The 19643-nt window shown below is 39.9% G+C and overlaps 1 protein-coding gene across 5 annotated transcripts in view; it reads left to right on the top strand.

The window, feature by feature from the left end:
* The window catches only part of AGBL3 (ATP/GTP binding protein like 3), a 71074-nt gene that overhangs the window by 40659 nt on the left and 10772 nt on the right, over positions 1-19643 (top strand). For 3 of the 5 annotated variants that reach the window (XM_036328615.1, XM_036328617.1, XM_036328618.1), the window contains 4 exons: positions 3847-3933; positions 5509-5574; positions 11241-11298; positions 11815-11886. In XM_036328615.1, coding sequence (XP_036184508.1) covers positions 3847-3933; positions 5509-5574; positions 11241-11298; positions 11815-11886 — 283 coding nt within the window. Of the gene's footprint in view, positions 1-3846; positions 3934-5508; positions 5575-11240; positions 11299-11814; positions 11887-19182; positions 19232-19643 lie in introns of all 5 variants that reach the window. The other 2 variants (XM_036328627.1, XM_036328616.1) reach the window with 2 other exon arrangements.

Below are 19643 nucleotides of genomic sequence, written 5' to 3'. Positions count from 1 at the left end.
TAAATGTTTATAATTGTTATATCTTCTTGCCATATTGAACCTTTTATTAATATTTAGTGTCCTTTTTCTCATAATATTTTTAAATTTAAAGTCCATTTTGTCTGATATTAGTACCACCATCCCTCTTCTCTTTTGGTTCCTATTTGCATGAAATATCTTTTCCATTCTCTCACTTTCAACTTGTTTGTATTTTGGTTCTTTTGAGTCTTTTATAGACAGCATATAATTGGATCATGTGTTTTTATCCATTCTGCGAATATCTGTCTTTTGACTGGAAAGTTTAATCCATTTATAATGAAAATACTTACTGATACAAAGGAATTACTTCTCTCACTCTGCTGTTTGTTTTCCATGTGTCTTACAGCATTTTTGTCACTCAGATCACATCACTGTCTTCATTTGTGTTTAGCTGATTTTTTTGTAGTGAAGTGTTTAAATTCCTTTCTCATTTCCTTTTGTGTCTATTCTATAGGTATTTTCTTTGTGCTCACTGTGGGGATTATGTTTAATATCCTAAACTTATAACACTCTAATTGTAACTTAGTCTGGCTTACCATCAATAGTGTACAAAAAGTCTGCTCTACAGCTGCAATCCCACCACTTCGGTTGTCAATGTCAAAAATCACATATTTATATACTGTGTGCCCCAAAACATACACTAATACTTTCTTTAAATGTATTAGTCTCTTAAATTATGTAGAAAACAAAATTCAAGGGGTGGCTCAGTGGTTGAATGGTTGAGTGTCGATCTATGAACCTTTAGGAGATTATGGTTTGATTCCCAGTCAGGGCACATGCCCAGGTTGTAGGCTCCATGCCCAATAGGGGGTGTGCAGAAGCAGCCTATGAATGGTTCTCTCTCATCATTGATGTTTCTATCTCTCTCTCCCTCTCCCTTCCTCTCTGAAATCAATAAAAATATACTTAAAAAACAATATTTGGACTTACAAACCAAAGTTACAGTAGTACTAGCTTTTACACTAATAATAGTGGGGGTTTTTCTTTAAATGTTAGTCACTTACCATGTAGAAAACAAAGTGCTGTTTCAAACTATTGTTGCAATAACACTAGCTTTTATAATTTTATTTACTGTATTAAGATCCTTAATTCTCCATATACCTTCAAGTTACTGCTGTTACCAGACTAAAAGGGTCCGTTTTCCCGAAAGCCCAACAAGACACAAACCTGAGTTTGCAGCAAAGAAAATAAGAGTTTATTTCAGGAAGTGGCCCTTGCCTGGAGACAGGTGAGCTAATGCTCAAAGACCTGGCTCCCTGATGGCTTCCAAGGGATCGGTTATAGAGGAGAGGGAAATCATTAATCATGACGATTAAGGGAGTTAGGGCTGTGGTCAGGATTGTGGTCTCTACTGATTAGTCAGTGGTAGGGGAAGAGATAGTTGATCAGTGCATCTGGCCCTGTTGTCATCCATGGCTGTTGCTTTGTCTGGTTTCACCAATTTTATGGGCCTGGAGCTGAAACACAGTTGTGCTCTAGATGTTATCTTTAGTTTGGCAGAAACTCTGTCTCCGGGGTTAACAGACCTGAGGCTTTGTTCCTAAGATTATTTGATGCTGGTCAGAACCTCAGTGTCCTCAGGGCTTAATGATTATGGGAGTGCACCTGCAAGGGAGAGGGGGGCAGGTAAGTCAGGGTGCTGGGTGAGACAAGTTTGACTCAAAAGAAAGCAGAAAAAGTCATAGTAAAGAAATGAATTTTCTGCAAGGTTACACTGACTAGTGTCCTTTCATTTCACCTTGCACAACTCCCTTGAAAATTTCTTGCAAGGCAGGTCTAGAGGTCACGAACACCCTCAGCTTTTGTATTTCTGAGAATGTGTTCATTTCTCCCTATTTTTTGAAGGACTATTCTGCCCATTTTTTTCGCCCTTTAAGCACTGTAAATATATTGGCACACTGTCTTCTGGCCTCCAAAGTTTCTGATGAGAAATTTGCTAATGATCTTATTGAGAATCCCTTGCATGTAATCCCTCTTGCTACTTTCAAGATTCTCTTTTATTGTTCTCTTTGACTTTGAAAGTTTGGTTATAATGTGTCTTGATGTGGGCTTTTTTATTGCAGATATGTTTTTAAAGTCTTTTAAATTTAAGTATAGTTGGTATACAATATTATATTAGTTTCAGGTGAACAACACAATGATTTGACATTTATATTCCTTACAATGTCACCGTGCAAACCCATCACAGTATTATCTATAATAATAAAAGCATAATATGCTAATTAGACCAGACATCCTTCTGGACAACCTTCCAGATGAAGTCGCAGCGCCAGGGGCCAAGCCCCTTGCACGAATTTCGTGCATTGGGCCTCTAGTTGATTATATTCCCCTTGACCTTTTTTTTTTTTTTTTTTTATAAATTTTATTGATTTTTTACAGAGAGGAAGGGAGAGGGATAGAGAGTTAGAAACATCAATGAGAGAGAAACATCCATCAGCTGCCTCCTGCACACCCCAGACCGGGGATATGCCCGCAACCAAGATACATGCCCTTGACCGGAATCGAACCTGGGACTCTTCTGTCCCTAGGCCGACGCTCTATCCACTGAGCCAAACCGGTCAGGGCTCCCCTGGACCTTTTTACCTATCCTTCCAGCCCCCTTCCATCTGACAATTTTCAATTTGAGCTCTGTTGCTATGAATCTGTTTTGTTTTATTTGTAAAAGGTTTGGAGTGGGCCGGGTCACGCACCTATGACATGAGGCTGTAATGTATCAAAAGGCTTTTATTTCAGGCGTCTGGGTGCAGATGGGCTGAGTCAGACAAAAAAGGAGTCAGTGGAGAATGAAGGGAGAGGCAGATTTTTATTACTCCTTGCTGGCTGCAAGCCATTCTGCTGACGTAAGGGTCCAGTCCGTCCTTAGTTCCTCCTATGCCAGGTGTCTTCTGGTTATCTGGGCTATGCCATGCTCAAGGCTGCAAGCTTTCTGCAAGATATCTGCTAAGCACAATAAGTTTTCTCTGCCTCGTTTTATTCTCTTTAACCCTTTCAGTTTGTTATTTGTTTTATTTTTTTTTTAAATTTCTTATTGGTTAAGGTATTACAAATGTGTCCTCAACCCCCATGTTATTTGTTTTATTTGTTTTTTTAGATCCCATATGTGTTAAACCTTATGATTAACTGTCTGATTAACATCATTAAAATGATCATACTACCCAAACTAATCTACAGATTCAGTGTGATCCTTATTAAAATACCAATGGCATTCTTCTCAGAACTAGCACCAATAATCCTAAAATTTATAGGGAATTGGTGTGGAGTTTTTTATTTCATCTTACTTGGAGTTCATTAAGTTTCTTGGGTGTTTACATTAATGTCTTCCATCAAATTTGGGAAGTTTTCAGCCATTATTTCTTAAATCATTGACATTTCTGGGTTGCTGGCTCCTCCAGTTCTCAGGCTGAGTGTATGAGGCAAAAAACAAAACCCAGGAAACTATTCAAGGTCATGTTGCTCCTCTGCTCCTCAGATCACTCGCCAGTTTGCCTTCTTTTTTACACCTTTTAGAGCCTCTTATATTTATTTTGTATATAATACCCAGTGTTTTTAGTTGTGCTTAGATAGAGGAATAGGAAAAGTACTTAATCTTCTTACAAATGGTAGCCTTAGGATGTTTTATGTCTGCATATATACTGTCCTTAGTGTGTTGGTTAAATGTTGAGTTTTTTAATTCATGTTTATTCTTTTTTAATGTTTTTATTGATTTTAGAAAGAGAGAAACGTTGAGGTGAGAAATATAGATCAGCTAGCTGCTTCCTGCACGCTCCCCACTGGGGATTGAGCCCAAAACTTGGGAATGTTGATTTTAAATATTATTCTTTTACCTAGATAAAAGCCAAGAAAAAACATCTGAGAACAAAGAAGGAAAGAAATTCTACCCTAGCAAGACATAAAAATGCCAGAGAAGAGCGAGAGGTAAATAAGTATCCATTGATCTGGTTGTTAGCAGCTTCTGAAAAAAATGTTTGCAAGAGAATGGCAAGTTATTTCCTCTTACACTTCCCATTCCCTAATTATTCCTCAGGAAAAGTTAATGATTAAATATTTTCTCATCTTATTTACTGTTTATAAAAGCACAAAAGAACCTTGACAGATGAGAGGTGGGTCTTATTAGGTGTGATATTTAAATTTCACTTATATTTACCTTACTCAGAAAAGTATTTGAGTCATCTGAGAAAGATGCATCCAGGATAGCAAAAAATAAATTAAAATTAAGAAAAATTAAATTGGAATACAAAAGTATAGATGGTGCGGGGAGGTTAGTTTCCACCATGGCAGAAGGGGAGCTCTGCAGACCCATTCACTAGCAAAAGTAGGTGAGAACTATTAAAAACAAGACAAAGAGCAACCATTTAAACAATGAGGTTCAAAGATTTCTTCCACAAAGAAGTCAAAAAGCAGGAGGCCAGTGTTGCCCCCGAGAGAAAGTAAGTGAAAGCTAAAGAGTGTGGCATTCCCTAGTTCTCAGGGTGCAGCCCCTGAGTTCTGTTGTACTTTTTAGTTACACTGATGAGGTCATCTTTATTCCCAACTCTGAAATCTTTTATACTTTTATAGTTTTTATACTTTCCCATGTTTGGAAGACTACACGCCATACTTACCATTGATCAGCTCCAGAATATGGAAACACATTCACTTTTCACTGCTTGCACCTCTGTTGTTTGAATTACACAATATGTTATTGTAATTTTCTTATAATTTGTAAGAAGATACCCCAAAAAAGAATATTCTTTCTAATGGATTCAGCTACTTATCAATGAAAAAGTTGAGCCTTTTGGTCAAGATTAAGGGAGAACTGGGGAGTGAGTATTTCATGGGGACAGTGTTTCAGTTTGGGAAGATGAAAGAGTTCTGGAGATGGGTGGTGGTATTGGTTGCACAGCAGTATAAATGTACCTAAGGACATTGAACTCTACACTTAAAAATGATTAAGATGGTAAATTATATGTGTGGTGTATTTTATCACACACACACAAAAGATTAAGGGATGATTTAAACAGTGAATTTACACTGGGTGTTATGAGGTTGAGCTAAAGACTAAAATCAAGCACACACAGATAGGGAAAACACGCTCAATAATGGGGCATTTTAAACACACTGAGCATTTTATAATAAGTCTTTATTTGTTATAAACACCCTGCCTCTCTGTCATCCCAACATTCCTTTCCCCATCACAACGAACATTCACACACTGATATGCTATGTTACTGTTGGCAGAAATGATTCAATATGGATTTCTAAAATTAAAATAACAACAACAAAAATAACATCTCTAGAAATGGCCCTAAGAACATACAGCAAATGAAAAAAACATATATTTATGAAAATCTACAACTTGATTAAAAAACAGTGAAAGTCTGTGGTGTTTGAATCAACACTCCCTGCTCCCCTCCCCCTCCTCCCCCCTTCCCTCCCCTCCCCCCTCCCCCCACAATGAGACTGAGACTGTAGAGGAATTCAGCCCAGACACAGGGCCTCCTCTCCCCACAGATAAAAGTCAGAGAGTTGTCTCCGCAGGAAAGTTATTCTGTCTCCAATGCTGAAGCTACATTCCAGGTGAGTGCAGCCCATTTAGAAATGGGGGTTCCTCCTTCTACCCAGGCCCCATTCATGAAAAAGAGGCTCTGTCTTGGGTGCCACATCACTGAGAATATTTTTGGCCCTAATCGCCCTTGCTTTGGCTCATCAAGTGGTCGTTCCACACTGGAAAGGCGAATTTAGAGAAGACCAGAAACTACTGCCCTCTTCCCACCTACAGCTCAGCTCCTAAAGTGGGGTGAAGGTCATGGTCTCCACCCCCAGCTCCAGAGACACTCGGGTCAGAACCTTTGACTTGGGGGAGAACCAGATGAAACAGGTCCTAATCTCTCCCCCAAACAAGTGACTTAATTTGCAACAGGTCCTGGAGAAATTCAAGTTTCATGGCATTTTCAAAATCAATACAAGTATGGTAAAAGGCATTGGGAGGGGATTGGTAGGTACATTGGAAATACAGGCTAAGCGAAACAGTAAGGCAGCTGATTTTCCAGAGAGAAATGGGCAAAGAGGCAGCTGGGAGGAGCCCACCTGAGATCAGAACAAATCTCAAACGCTGACCTCAGGAACTATGCCTTCAAAGGAACACAAATTTGATTGGATTGGCCTGTACAATAATATATGCCCTAGTGTATACTCTAGGGCAGTGGTCGGCAAACTGCGGCTCAGGAGCCACATGAGGCTCTTTGGCCCCTTGAGTGTGGCTCTTCCACAAAATACCACGTGCGGGCGCGTACGTTCAATGCAATTGAAACTTCGTGGCCCATGTGCAGAAGTCGGTATTTTGTGGAAGAGCCACACTCAAGGGGCCAAAGAGCCACGTGTGGCTCGCAAGCCGCAGTTTGCCGACCACTGCCCTAGGGCATTGTTGAAAACTGTAAAGCTAATGGCCAGAAATGAGTGGAACTTAATTGCTGGCTGTGGTCAGGGAAAGAGACCGAGACACCCTGTCAAAACCACTGTCATCCCAGGGTGAATGTGGGCATACCCAAGTCTGCACCCCTAAGGAGCAAAATTAGGAGCTTAACACTGCAGATGGCTAAGGGGCTTCACTAAAATAATGCAGCCTGTCACCAAAGAAACAAGCTCTCTAATTGGTCTTAATGTATTAAATCATTTATAGAACCCAAACCAAGGTAGATGTGTTTGGGAGCTTGTTTTTTATTTTTATTTATTTATTTTTGTATGTAGATATTGTGAGACACATTTATTTAGTTCTCATAAACATATCCACATGGTGGTTTTTCTCAGAAATATCTATGTGGCTTTTTCACCTTTCTTGATTGGAGCTTTTAAAATTGTTATGAAATCATAATCTACATTTAATGTTGGCTTTTCCATATGGAAAGCAATCTCCTCATTTGGTCATTTCAGAATGTTGCCCAAAAACGAATGGGAGTTCGTTGATCCTGAAATTTATTTTCTAGTAATCTTTGACAAAAGGCTGAAAAATGTCATCTTAACTGAAGTGAACATCTGAGGATGGCTCAAATTTATGCTCTTGATTATTTTAATGTTTTGCTTATAAGACATCAATACATCCCAAAATAATAGTAGTAAATTATTTTTAAAATACTTTAACTTCATCTTGTACTAGGACACATTTAATAATGAATTTTGAAGACTTTCAGCACAAATAATTACAGATTCCTATGATTAAAATTTGTAGATCACATTCATAAGGATATTGGCCTGGTGGTTTTCTATGGGATAAATGTAATAGTTTGTTATGGTTCACAGCATCATTTTAATCCCGGGAAGAGGGCTAAAAATGCAGACATTTAAGAGATCATCAAATCAAGTCCTATCAGTGATTTTCTTCAACCTAATTTTAACCCTATTTCTCCAAATTCTAGTGATTATATAATATTAGAGGCCCAGTGCACGAAATTCGTGCACTCAGGGAGGAGGGGTCCCTCAGCCTGGCCTGCACCCTCTCGCAGTCCTGGAGCCCTGTGGTCAGTTGCCCCAAAGAGGTAGGCCCTGCCCACCCGTCCGGGGCTCTGTGATGGATTGCCCCCCGCAAAGGGATGCCCCGCCCACCCACCGTAGCCCGCCAGTCGGTGGCCTGGGCTTCCCTCTTTGGGGCAGTCACGGAGCCCCCCGATTGATTGCCCCGCTGGCCAGTGGCCTGGGCCTCCCTCTGCGGGGCGATTGTGCGGCAATGGCTGGGCCCCCAGACCAATCGCATCACACCTGCCTTGGCTGGCCTGGCACTATTAGGTGTCATAGCTTGCTCGTCTGGATGTTCAGCCATTCAGTCAATTTGCATATTACACTTTTATTACATATACTAGAGGCCCAGTGCACAAAAATTTGTGCACTGGCGGGGCGGGGGGGGCGGTATCCCTCAGTCCCACTTGTGCCCCCTCACAGTCTGGGACCTCTCAGGAGATAATGACCTGCTGGCTTAGGCCCACTCCCGGGTGGCAGAGGGCAGGCCCAATCCTTAGGTGCCTGCCCCGAAGCCCCTGGTCGGGCTCAGAGCAGGGCCAATTGGGGAGTTGGGGCACCGCCCCCTGTCATGCACAGAGCAGGGCGGATCAGGGGGTTGGGGCGCCTTCCCCTGTCACGAACAGAGCAGGGTGGAAAGGGAGGTTGTGACCCCGCCCTCGGTCACACACAGAGCCACAGGGCGATCAGGGGGTTTGGGTGCTGCCCCCTGTCATGATGCTCCAGGGGCCAGGAGGCCTCGTGGTGTCGAGTATGACTCCCTCCACATTCTGTGTAGAGTAGGGTTCGGTATCTGAAAGAGGAGCCGCACAACAAATGAGAGAAAAAGACAAGAGATAATTTTGCAATATTGGGGGACCAGGCGGGCAAGTCCCGAAGGACTTCCTCTGTGCTCAGGCCGCTCCAATCTTTTATTGATCTGGAGTAGCCCTTAGGGTAAGGAGGTTTCAATGACACACAGATCAGCAGACAATTTCCAGGAATAGACAAAGTATCTGATTAGCTCATCAATAGATTTCCGGGAGTATCTGATTAACAATAATCAACAAGGATCTACATAAGTATCTAAGGAATTAAGTGAACTAAGGTGGGGATGCTTCAACTATTATTACTTAAATTAACTGGGTGGTTCCTAGATTAACTGGGTGGTGCACAGCCCTGACCTTTGCTAGGACTTTCAAGCCCTGACCTTTACTAGGACTCTCAAGGGCTACTAGCTTTTGGGGGGGTCTCTGTCTAAACTCAGCTAGTGAAGACAATGAATGGACTCCGGCATCGTGGCTCCGCTGATCCCGATGCTGGGAGGCCTTGCGGCTCCACTGATCCCGGTGCTGGGAGGCCTCTCGGCTCCACTTGACACGGGCAGTGAGGCCTCGCTGCTCAGCTGATTCCAGTGCCAGGAGGCCTCACAGCTCCGCTGATCCCGGGTTCGGGAGGCCTCATGGCTCCGCTGATCCCAGGCCGGGAGGCCTCGCGGCTCCTCTGATCCCGGGTTCGGGAGGCCTTGTGGCTCTGCTGATCACAGACCAGGAGGCCTCACGGCTCCGCTGATCCCGGTGCCAGGAGGCCTCATGGCTCTGCTGATCCCGGGTTCAGGAGGCCTTGTGGCTCCACTGATCCCAGGCAAGGAGGCCTTGCGGCTCTGCTGATCCCGGTGCTGGGGGGCCTCGCTGCTCCGCTGATCCTGGTGCTGGGAGGCCTCACGGCTCTGCTCATCCCGGTGCTGGGAGGCATATTACCCTTTTACTATATAGGATAGAGGCCTGGTGCACGGGTAGGGGCTGGCTGGTTTGCCCTGAGGGGTGTCCTGGATCAGGGTGGGGGTCCCGATTGGGTGCCTGGCCAGTCTGGGTGAGGGGCTGAGGGCCGTTTTCAGGCTGGCGGATGACTGAAGCTCCCAACCTCTCTTTTATTTCTTTTTTCTTTTTTATTCTGGGATTTTATTTACCTTCTATGGCTGTCACTGGAGCTGAGAGCTGTCTTTAGCTCTGAGGCTTGGCTCCAGCTCTGAGACCTCGGCTGCTGAAAGCAGGTTTCTGGACTTTGTTTACCTTCTGTATTTGAAACTTTGTTGCGACTCCAGCTCTGAGATCCCGGCTGACTGAAAGCAGATTTCTGGGGTTTTGTTTAGCTTCTATATTTGTAACAGTGTTTCTTAGAGAGCAGCTCAGAGCCCAGCAGGCAGACGGGGAACCTGGCTTCCTCTGTCACTGGAGCAAGCAAGCCTCCATGTTCGCGTCAGCTGCCTGGCTGCTGACCGCCATCTTGGTTGGCAGTTAATTTGCATATCTTGCTGATTCGCCAATGGGAAGAGTAGCGAAGTTATGGCTAATTACCATGTTTCTCTTTTATTAGACAGGATAATATTGCTACTTTCAACTTTATTTTTTTATAGAATAGTTCCCTTTTTTCTCCCTTCAATAATCTTTCAGTTGTTACATTTTCTCCCATTTTCATACTCATTATATCAGGTGGTTTTTTTGTTTTTGCTGCCAATCTATTTTATGTACAAAGGGATTTTATTTTAGTTTTTAATTCTATTTTATCCACTTAAAAAAAAATTACTGATTTCAGAGAGAGGAAAAGAGAGGGAGAAAGAGATAGAAACATAAATTATGAGAATCATTGATCAGCTGCCTCCCACACGGCCCCTACTGGGGATGGAGCCCGCAACCCAGGCATATGTCCTGACTGGGAATCGAACCATGACCTCTTGGTTCATGGCTCAACCACTGAGCCACACAGACAGGCCGTACTCCACTTTTTATCATAAGTTGATAAGCATTTCATCTTGGCAAAAATGTTTTCAATTCTCTTTTCCTTTCTCAGGCCCTTTTGGAAAATTCTTTATAATATCCACATAACACAAACACAAAAGCAAAAGTTTTATCACATTAAAAATGTTGTCATGGTTACATAATGATCTGTATGTAGACTACTCAATATTTACAGTCACAATTCTATAGTGTTTTGTCTCTCTTTTTTTAAAAAATATATTTTATTGATTTTTTACAGAGAGGAAGGGAGAGGGATAGAGAGTTATAAACATCAATGAGAGAGAAACATTGATCAGCTGCCTCCTGCACACCCCCTACTGGGGATGTGCCTGCAACCAAGGTACATGCCCTTGACCGGAATCGAACCTGGGACCTTTCAGTTTGCAGGCCGGCGCTCTATCCACTGAGCCAAACCGGTGAGGGCGTGTTTTGTCTTTTTTAGTCCATCCAGGTCATATTGGCAATTCCTTTCAAGATAGAACACAATGTTATATATGCTCTTCCTTACCGGATTTCTTTGCAAGCAATGAGAAAATAATTTTCATCTTTTCTATATAAGCATAGTTTTGTAATTGCTTATACATTTTCATATAATTTTATATATTTCACCCGTTACATAGTTTTATCTTCCTGTACCTTTACTCTTCTCATTTCACTGAGATTATAAACTACATTGTTTGGCCTCTTATCATAAATAGGTTCCATATGCAGTGAATAAATTTTAAACTCCCTTTAGTGCCAAAATATATCAGTATTTTCTTCTACTCATAGCTCTAGGATGAAAGTAGTGTTGGGATAGGTATTAGGTTCTGATAAGAGATTATTTTATCCATTCTGAATCTATGAGGTTAAAACAAGAAATGTTGAAAAGAACTCTTCCTTAAGTCACATAGGAAATACATCTCATTTTCATGTGCGTAACCATATTGCTTTCCTTCTGGTTCTGTGTTCCACTAGGTTTGTGGTAGAGGATATTTAATACCAAGACACAAAGAATCAAACTCTGATGTGAAAGGTAATGTTCTGCTTCTACCCTCTCATAAATGATAAATTCACTTAACAAACACTGTATTTGTGCCACAGCTTTGAGGTTTCCACTGTGCTTGGTGCTTACAGATATCGAAAAGTATACTCTACCATTTCTTCCTCCCAGGAGCTCATTTTTATAGGGGGAGACAAACAAGTTCAGTTCTGCTTGTTTTGTAACCTGTTTTTATTTAAAATTGGAGTATATCATTAACTTTGACCTTATAACTTCCTGTCTGTGTATAGTATCAATTATTTATTTATAATAGATTCTTAGAAAGGAATTGCTGCCCCAAAGGGTATGAATATTTTTAAAATTTCTGCTATAAATAGCAAAAATGCAACCAAAAAATCGTAAGATTTGACAACTGTGTTAATTTAACTGAACTAAACTACTATTGACATATTATCTGCTAACATTTTCATGTAGAAAAAGATAAAAATATGAAATGTAAAAGAGTCAATGAATTGTTTTCATGCTACTAATGATCTTTTTACCATCTAGATGCAAAGCCAAATGTATCAGATGATCGTATATTTGATTATTTCAGAAGACCGTTTCCTAATCAAGATTTGGGTGAGTAAAGTGAGAGTAGTATAACAAGTAAAGAGTTAATAATTTATGTTTGATAAAGATCTATTTATAAGCAATTAGAAAAGTATCTTCACATTGGATAGACAAGGAATAATTCACCTTCCCAGAAATTTTGAATCTCAAATCTTTTCTTTATAGCTCTAGAAATATATAGAAGTCAGTAGATATTTATTATATGTCAGTTTGCTTTCTTGTAATCTTACCCAGTCAAAAAAAAAAAAAGTATTACATCATCTAATTTTTTTCATTCTCATTTCACTGAATCTTAAAGCAGAAAGAAGTCTTGAGAGTAGTCTTACCTTCTACTAATTACAGGATCCAGGCTCGTGCAACCTTTGATAGACTAATTTTAGTGATAGGTAGTTTACCAAATTAAAATAGAGTTCATTCCATTGCTAGATAGCAGTAGCATTAAGAAAACATTCTTCACATGTTGAGTTAAAAAGCATGTCCCACCCTAACCAGTTTGGCTCAGTGGATAGAGCGTCAGCCCAGGTACTGAAGGGTCCTGGGTTCAATTCCAGTCAAGGGCAAGTATAGGCACAATCCCTGGCCCTGGATGGGGCACATGCAGGAAGCAACCAATCGATGTGTGTCTGTCTCTCCCCCTCCCTTCCACTCTCTCTAAAAATCAATGGAAAAATATCCCTGGGTGAGGATTAACAACAACAACAAAAAACATGTGTCCCTGTATATTTCATCCACTCTTTAATAACACAAAATATTGACTAAAGGAATCTTAAAGGTAAACATTTCTGATTTGACTCATTTTCCCTGATTCTCCTTGAAATAATGAGATGTAATGCCTCTTCCACATGATAGATCATAAATATTTTTAAAAACTATTATTTATTTCCATGTAACTTTTGTTTCATTGTTTTACAACCATCCATATTATGATAGGCCTAATTCAAATCCCTCTACCATCTCATTTTATTCTTTTCTATCACTATTCAAGCATAAATGAAGCTAAACACAGTATTGTGAATGTCATCTAATGAGTATACTAGGTGGGGCAAAGGCACATTTACAGTTGTGAGTATCCAAAACACATTTATTCTTGTATTACTATCTATTAATTATTGTATTATTTTCCATATGAACAACTGTAAACCTACTTTTTCCCCACCCTGTACAATAAATCATCATTTTCATTTGCTTCTTTGTATGATAAGAGATTTATATGAGTGCTAAGATTGCATTTGTTCTTTGAATACCTACATACTGGATTTACATATACTCACACCTATCAAATATTATTTTCAAAGTGTGACAGCTAATTTATGTCTCCTTCATTCTCTTTTTCTTCAGTTTTGGTTTGATATTTTGGTCCAGTGTACTGGTTCTTAAATTTATTCCTGCTAAACTAAGTCTTCTTAGATTCAGCCTTTCATGATCTTGATTTTTATTATGTCATATTATTGTACTATATACATATGTGTATACATATATATATTTATGTGTATACATACACATGTGTATGTATGCATCTCTATACATACATTTTATCTCTTGTCAAAGCTTCAAACTCTTATATTTTTCTGCTATACATATAGATGCCCCACGTATCCAAATTCAAATTCACCTGATTCTGCTCTAAATGCTGTTCCTCCGTATTTTGTATTCTCTGTAACTTTGGTAGCAGTACTATCTCCATAACCACCCAAACTAAACCCTCATAGCTATCCTTTTTCCTCATTTCGCTTCCATCCCTCGTATCCAGTTAGCCACTGAATCTACCTGAATTTATCCCATAATCCCTTTGTCTCAATCTCCACTCCCTCATTCTTTTTTTTTTAATATATATTTTTATTGATTTCAGAGAGGATGGAAGAGGAAGAGAGATAGAAACATCAATGATTTGAGGGATTGAGCCTGCAAGCTGGGCATGTGCCCTGACCAGCTCATAGGTTGATGTGCCACTGAGACACGCCAGCCGGGCTCCACTACCCTCATTCTTTTCAGACTCATATGACCTATTTCCCAGGAGTGCTACAGATCTCTAATATTGTCATCTGAATTGCACCTTTCACGGGACCATAATGGCCACCTCTTAATAACACAAATCTGCTTATGTAAACCACCTACCTAAAGCCTTTCAGTAATTCCCAATTTTCTAACACTGATTGAAGTTGGCACAGCCCTAAGTCTTAAATATTTTTTAAGCTTTCTCTTTTAAATATTTTAAACTTTTACTTTTTAAATAACTTAGTACAAAGACCTATATTCCCTACCTATTCAACTTTGATACAATTTTCTATCATCCTATAGTCAAATTTTGCCAAATGCACCAACAATGTCTTTTAGAGCAAAACTTCTCTGATTCAAGATCATAATTTGCATTTAATTGTCATATCCCTTTGTTCTCTTCTCATTTGGAACAGCTGCTTGAACTTTATTATTCACAGCACTGGCCTGTTTGAAGATTATGAGCCAGTTGTCTTGTAGAATGTCTAGTTTTAAAATTTTAGAATACACAACAGTTACCTGAGGAGCGTACGAAAACAGCTTCTTATTCAGAGTTGGTCTTTGTTGTCAACCTCAGATCATTCTGGGGTTGGTGAGTCATCTGCAGACACACTTTGCAACTCACCCCTTTGGGAGTTACAGTGAGAGTTGTAGGGACACAGCCCATCCAACCCTCATTCATCCTGAGTAGCTTTCTTGTACAAGTTTCCTTTCAATAATGTTCTGTTACTTAAACAAAACCGAGAAAAATTTTTGACAGACCATTAGCTGCAACATAGAAACCAAGTTTTCAAATGTGACATATTGAATTCCAATGAACTGGCCCCTTACTACCTCTCTAGTTTTATCTCTTGTGATTCTCTGCTTTCACTTAACACCTTAGCAAAGATGATCTTCCTGTAGTTTCAAAATACATGCGTCTCCTCACCTCCTTGCCTTTGCTCATGCTGTCTTCTCTGCCTGAAACGTACCTCGCTGTCTCTTCAACCAGAGTAGCTACTCATTTAAGGAGTAGGCATCAAAGTTTACTAAGACTCATATGCAGTTCATTACAGGGAGAGTGAGATGGACTGAGTGATAGTGAATTGCACACACACTGCTCTGGTTGTTCAGAGGGGGTCCTGATCCAGCCTGGAAACCTCAGGTAATGTTTTCTTGAAGAAATTGATCCTTAAATTATAATGAGTCTTAACTGACAAGTTAGGCATTTAACAGGGGAGAAAAGAATCACTTCCTTGAATTCTTAAAAGATTGTTGTCAATAGTTTTGTGATCTTATATGCAAACTAGAGGCCCAGTGCACAAAATTCGTGCACTGGGGGGTGGGGGGGTGGTCCCTCAGCCCAGCCTGCGCCCTCTTGCAGTCCGGAGCCCTTGGGGGATGTCTGACTGACAGCTTAGGCCTGCTCCCTAGTAGGCCTAAGCTGGCAGTCGAACATCCTTAGTGCTGCCACGGAGGTGGGAGAGGCTCCCAACTGAGCGGCGCTCCCCCTGTGGGACCACACTGGGGGAGTGCTTTTGCTTTGAGCGTCTTCCCCCTGGTGGCCAGTGTGCAACATAGCAACCAGTTGTTCCATTGTTCAGTCGATTTGCATATTAGCCTTTTATTATATAGGATTCTTTTCTTACTTGGCATGCAGTGTGCCTGGGACTAGAGGTAACTCATTCAGAGCCCTTTGACTTCGGTCATCTCTTGCCAATATTTATTCTACTCAGAAGAAAACTTTTTGATAGAAAAGATAGAAACAGTTTAAGAGCTGAGGGATTCTGCTCTTTGTTATCCATTCACATTTTAAAATAATTCCAGCAGGACAAATCTAAAACATTCTTTGGTATATTTTCATTCTGAAAACAGCTAAGTAAAATTTATTTCTTGTTTTTAATATTTCTTCATATCTTAGTTCATTTGATATTTTAACCTTCCTGACACTATTCTTCTATGTCTAAGCCATTCTCTTATATTTAGTTTTTGTTACATAATCTCCTTTCATCTCTCTTCATGTTCTTCTAAAAACCACACAAATAGAAGATGTGTGTTTATCTGCTTCCCAGAGGTCTCATGTCATACTATGCAAAGATTGTGCTAGATACTGGGGTACAATGAGAAATAAAATATAGTCTGTTCTCAAGAAGCAGAGAGAATGAAAACAAGTAAACATAAAAAAAATTAGATAAATGCAACTTACTGTGCTATGGGATTATGTAGGAGTTGTTTGAGGATAGGGGAGAATCAGAGAAGGTTTCTCAAAATTGTTAGGATTTACAGGGGCTTAATAAATGGTATGTATCTTTACTATGTTCTGAATCACAAATAATTAAAAGAATAAGACAAACAAAATACTAGCAAACTAAATCTAACAACATATAAAAAGATTATGCACAATGGACAAGTAGTACTTATTCCAGAAATGAAAGGTTGGTTTAACATTTGAAAATTAAACAATGTAATGTGGTAGTCGGGGTCAACCACAGTCCTAAAATATTAAATGGAAATTCCAGAAATAAACCCTTCATAAGTTTTATTTTTTTATTTTTTTTTATTTTTTTTAAAATATATTTTATTGATTTTTTACAGAGAGGAAGGGAGAGAGAGAGTTAGAAACATCGATGAGAGAGAAACATCGATCAGCTGCCTCCTGCACATCTTCCACTGGGGATGTGCCCGCAACCCAGGTACACACCCCCGACTGGAATCGAACCCAGGACCCTTCAGTCTGCAGTCTGACTCTCTATCCATTGAGCCAAACCGGTTTCCGCCCTTCATTAGTTTTAAATCCCACGCTATTCTGAGTTGTGTGATGAAATCTGGCACCGTCCTGCTCCATCACACCTGGGATGTGAATTACCCTTGGTCCAGCATCCCCTTGCTGTACATGTTCCCCACACATTAGTCACTTAGTAGCCACCTTCGTTATCAGATCAACTCTGTGGTATTGCAGTGCTAGTGTTCAATCACCTTATTTTATTTAATAATCACCCCAAAGTGCAAGAGTAGTGGTGCTGACTATTTGAATGCCAAAGAGAAGACATAAAGTGTTTCTTTTAAGTGAAAAGGTGAGTACAGTACAATTAGATATTTTGAGAGAGAAAGAGATCATATTTACGTACTGATTACAATACATTCTTATAATTGTTCTTTTTCATTAATAGTTGTTCATCTCTTACTGTGCCTAATTTATAAATTAAACGTTATCATAAGTATGTATGTATAGGGAAAAATATTATAGCCCTAGTGCCGGGGTCCAACCCCAGAAGGTCCAGGGGTCCCCAAAGGTGTGGACGGAGTCGGCGAAGAAGGAATGACATGGAGACAGTGTTCACTTGATCAGCAGCCTAGCCAGGATCTCTAGCCAGGATCTCCAGCCAAGTTCTGGTCTGGATCTCCAGCGAAGTTCTGGTTCAGGATCTCCAGCCAAGTTCTGAGTCCATGCTCTCTTGCTAGGTTCTCTAGGCTCTCCAGCCAGGTTCTGTAGCCATGTTCCCTCGCTAGGTTCTCCAGCCAGGTTCAGTCACCAGGTTCTAGTCAGGTTCTCTTGCCCATTTCTGTAGTCAGGTTCAGTCCAGGATCTTTTGCCATGTTCTCTCCAGCGAAGTTCTTCTGTCTCTAGTTCTGTGTGTTCTGTCTTCTTACATCTGTATTTATACCAGTTGATTCCAATCCTATCAATCTCTATTTCAAAGGTTAGGGCGTTTCTTATCTCCATTCCAGGGAGTAAAGATTATGTAGCTTAAGCATGATTGTTCGTAGTTAAAGTGATTAATTACCCACCTGGCACTTAGTTAAGAGGTTTTATTCCCTCCCTAACTTCAGGGGAAAATCCCTACCTGGGGAAACAACCTTTCTCAGAGACCTTGGTTAAAACACATAGTGCCAAGAAGGTGAGCAAACATATTAAGAACGGTATGTCATATATGCCAGGTCCCTTGAAACAGCAAGCATGGACCGGCTCCCGGCACCCTAGCTGGTTTGGCTCAATGGACCTAAGGGTCCCAGGTTCTATTCTAGCCAAGGGCATGGACCTTGGTCCGGGCCATGCAAGAGGCAACCAATCTATGTGTTTCTCTCACATTGATGTTTCTCTCTGTCTTTCCCTCTCTCTTGCACTATCTCTAAAAGATTAATGGAAAAATATCCTCGGGTGAGGATTAAAAATATAAACAAACAATATATATATATGGGGTTCGGTACTATCTGCAGTTTCAGGCATCTACTGGGTGTCTGGGAACATACCCCCATGGATAAGAGGGTATTGACTACTCTATGCTGTTTCTCTAAAACTGATAATCTCTGAAGAGTTCATAAAGAGTATAGAAAAGGATGGACTAACTGCACCTGGGTTGTTTGACATTATGTGTAGATTATGACTAAAACTCATACAGTAAAAAAAATTACATTTGGAAGTAAATAAGACTGACTCAGCCCAGCCGGGTGTGACTCAGCGGTTGAGCCCAGGAACCAAGAGGTCACCAGTTTGATTCCCAGTCAGGGTATATGCCCAGGTTCCGGGCTCGATTCCCAGTGTGGGGCATACAGGAGGTAGCCAATCAATGATTCTCTTTCATAATTGATGTTTCTATCTCTCCCTCTCACTTCCTCTCTGAAATCAATAAAAATAATATTTTTAAAAGTAAAGTAAAAGGTCTTATATTTAGGTCTTAAGATAACAGAATAATATGGCTTATAAATTTAAATATTTAGTACAGAGTTAACATCTGTATCAAAGGAGACAAAAATATATTGTTATACTATTCTCATGCACACTATTTGTTTAATTTGTTCTATTAATTGCTATAATTACCACTGTTAACTAGCCCTATTGTTTTGTTTAAAAGTGTTTAGAAGCATTAAACCAAATAATAGTTTAAATAAAAGCATATTTTATATTTTATGTTATAATCATAATAGATGTGTATATGATGATTTATTACATATTTTACTGTTTTTTTGGTCTGGTATGGCTGTGTCCTGGGTTGGCTCTCTAAAAAGTTAGTTACCCTACTACACATGTAGATGTCCTTCGTAGATCCTAACATTCACAGATTCAGTTCTCAATTTTTGACAGTTATTGGATAGATATTTCTACTGTTTGCTATTCTGTTGAAACACTTTAATTAAAAGGCTTCCAAATGAAATATGTACTAACTTATTTCATATTTCTGAATGAGACAATAGCAGATTAATTGAAGATAAGCTCAATTAAGTTAACTATTAAATATATGAATAAAATAATTGGCAAGAAAGTAAATTCTTAAGTTTTGTTAATCTGAAAAATCTGAGTTCATAAATCTTACAGTAGATTTTCTTTTTTAGTGAAAATGCCTGGACAGGCCCCTTCCTGGCTTCTAAAAGGATATTTGAGGTAGCAGAATTACTACCTTACTCCTTCCTTTTCCTCTGTTTATAAAGATATTGAATTAAAGCAATAGGTAAAAGTCACTTTTTGATAACAATTGCTAATCAGATGTCTCCTTATAGTGGCCCAGTACATGGATTCATGCACATTGAAAGGAAATTAATTAGAATATATTTTAATATCGCTATTCACCCTTTCTCTATAATAGAAGTGTCAACCAAATTCATGATCAACAATGAAACATGTGCAATGGCGCCAGCAAGAGCTTTATATGTATTGCACGTGCACGAGTCAACTTAGCCTTTTATATAGAGAGAATAAACTTGCTTAATTAGACCCGCTTTCTGATTTAGCTAAACTTTTTCCAGCCCAGTGAAACATCCCACTTCTCTTTCAGGCAATTGTCAGCAACACAGCA

Source organism: Myotis myotis, unplaced genomic scaffold (assembly GCF_014108235.1).
Source record: "Myotis myotis isolate mMyoMyo1 unplaced genomic scaffold, mMyoMyo1.p scaffold_m19_p_11, whole genome shotgun sequence".
NCBI lineage: Eukaryota > Metazoa > Chordata > Mammalia > Chiroptera > Vespertilionidae > Myotis > Myotis myotis.
This window is presented reverse-complemented; position numbering and strand designations above follow the sequence as displayed.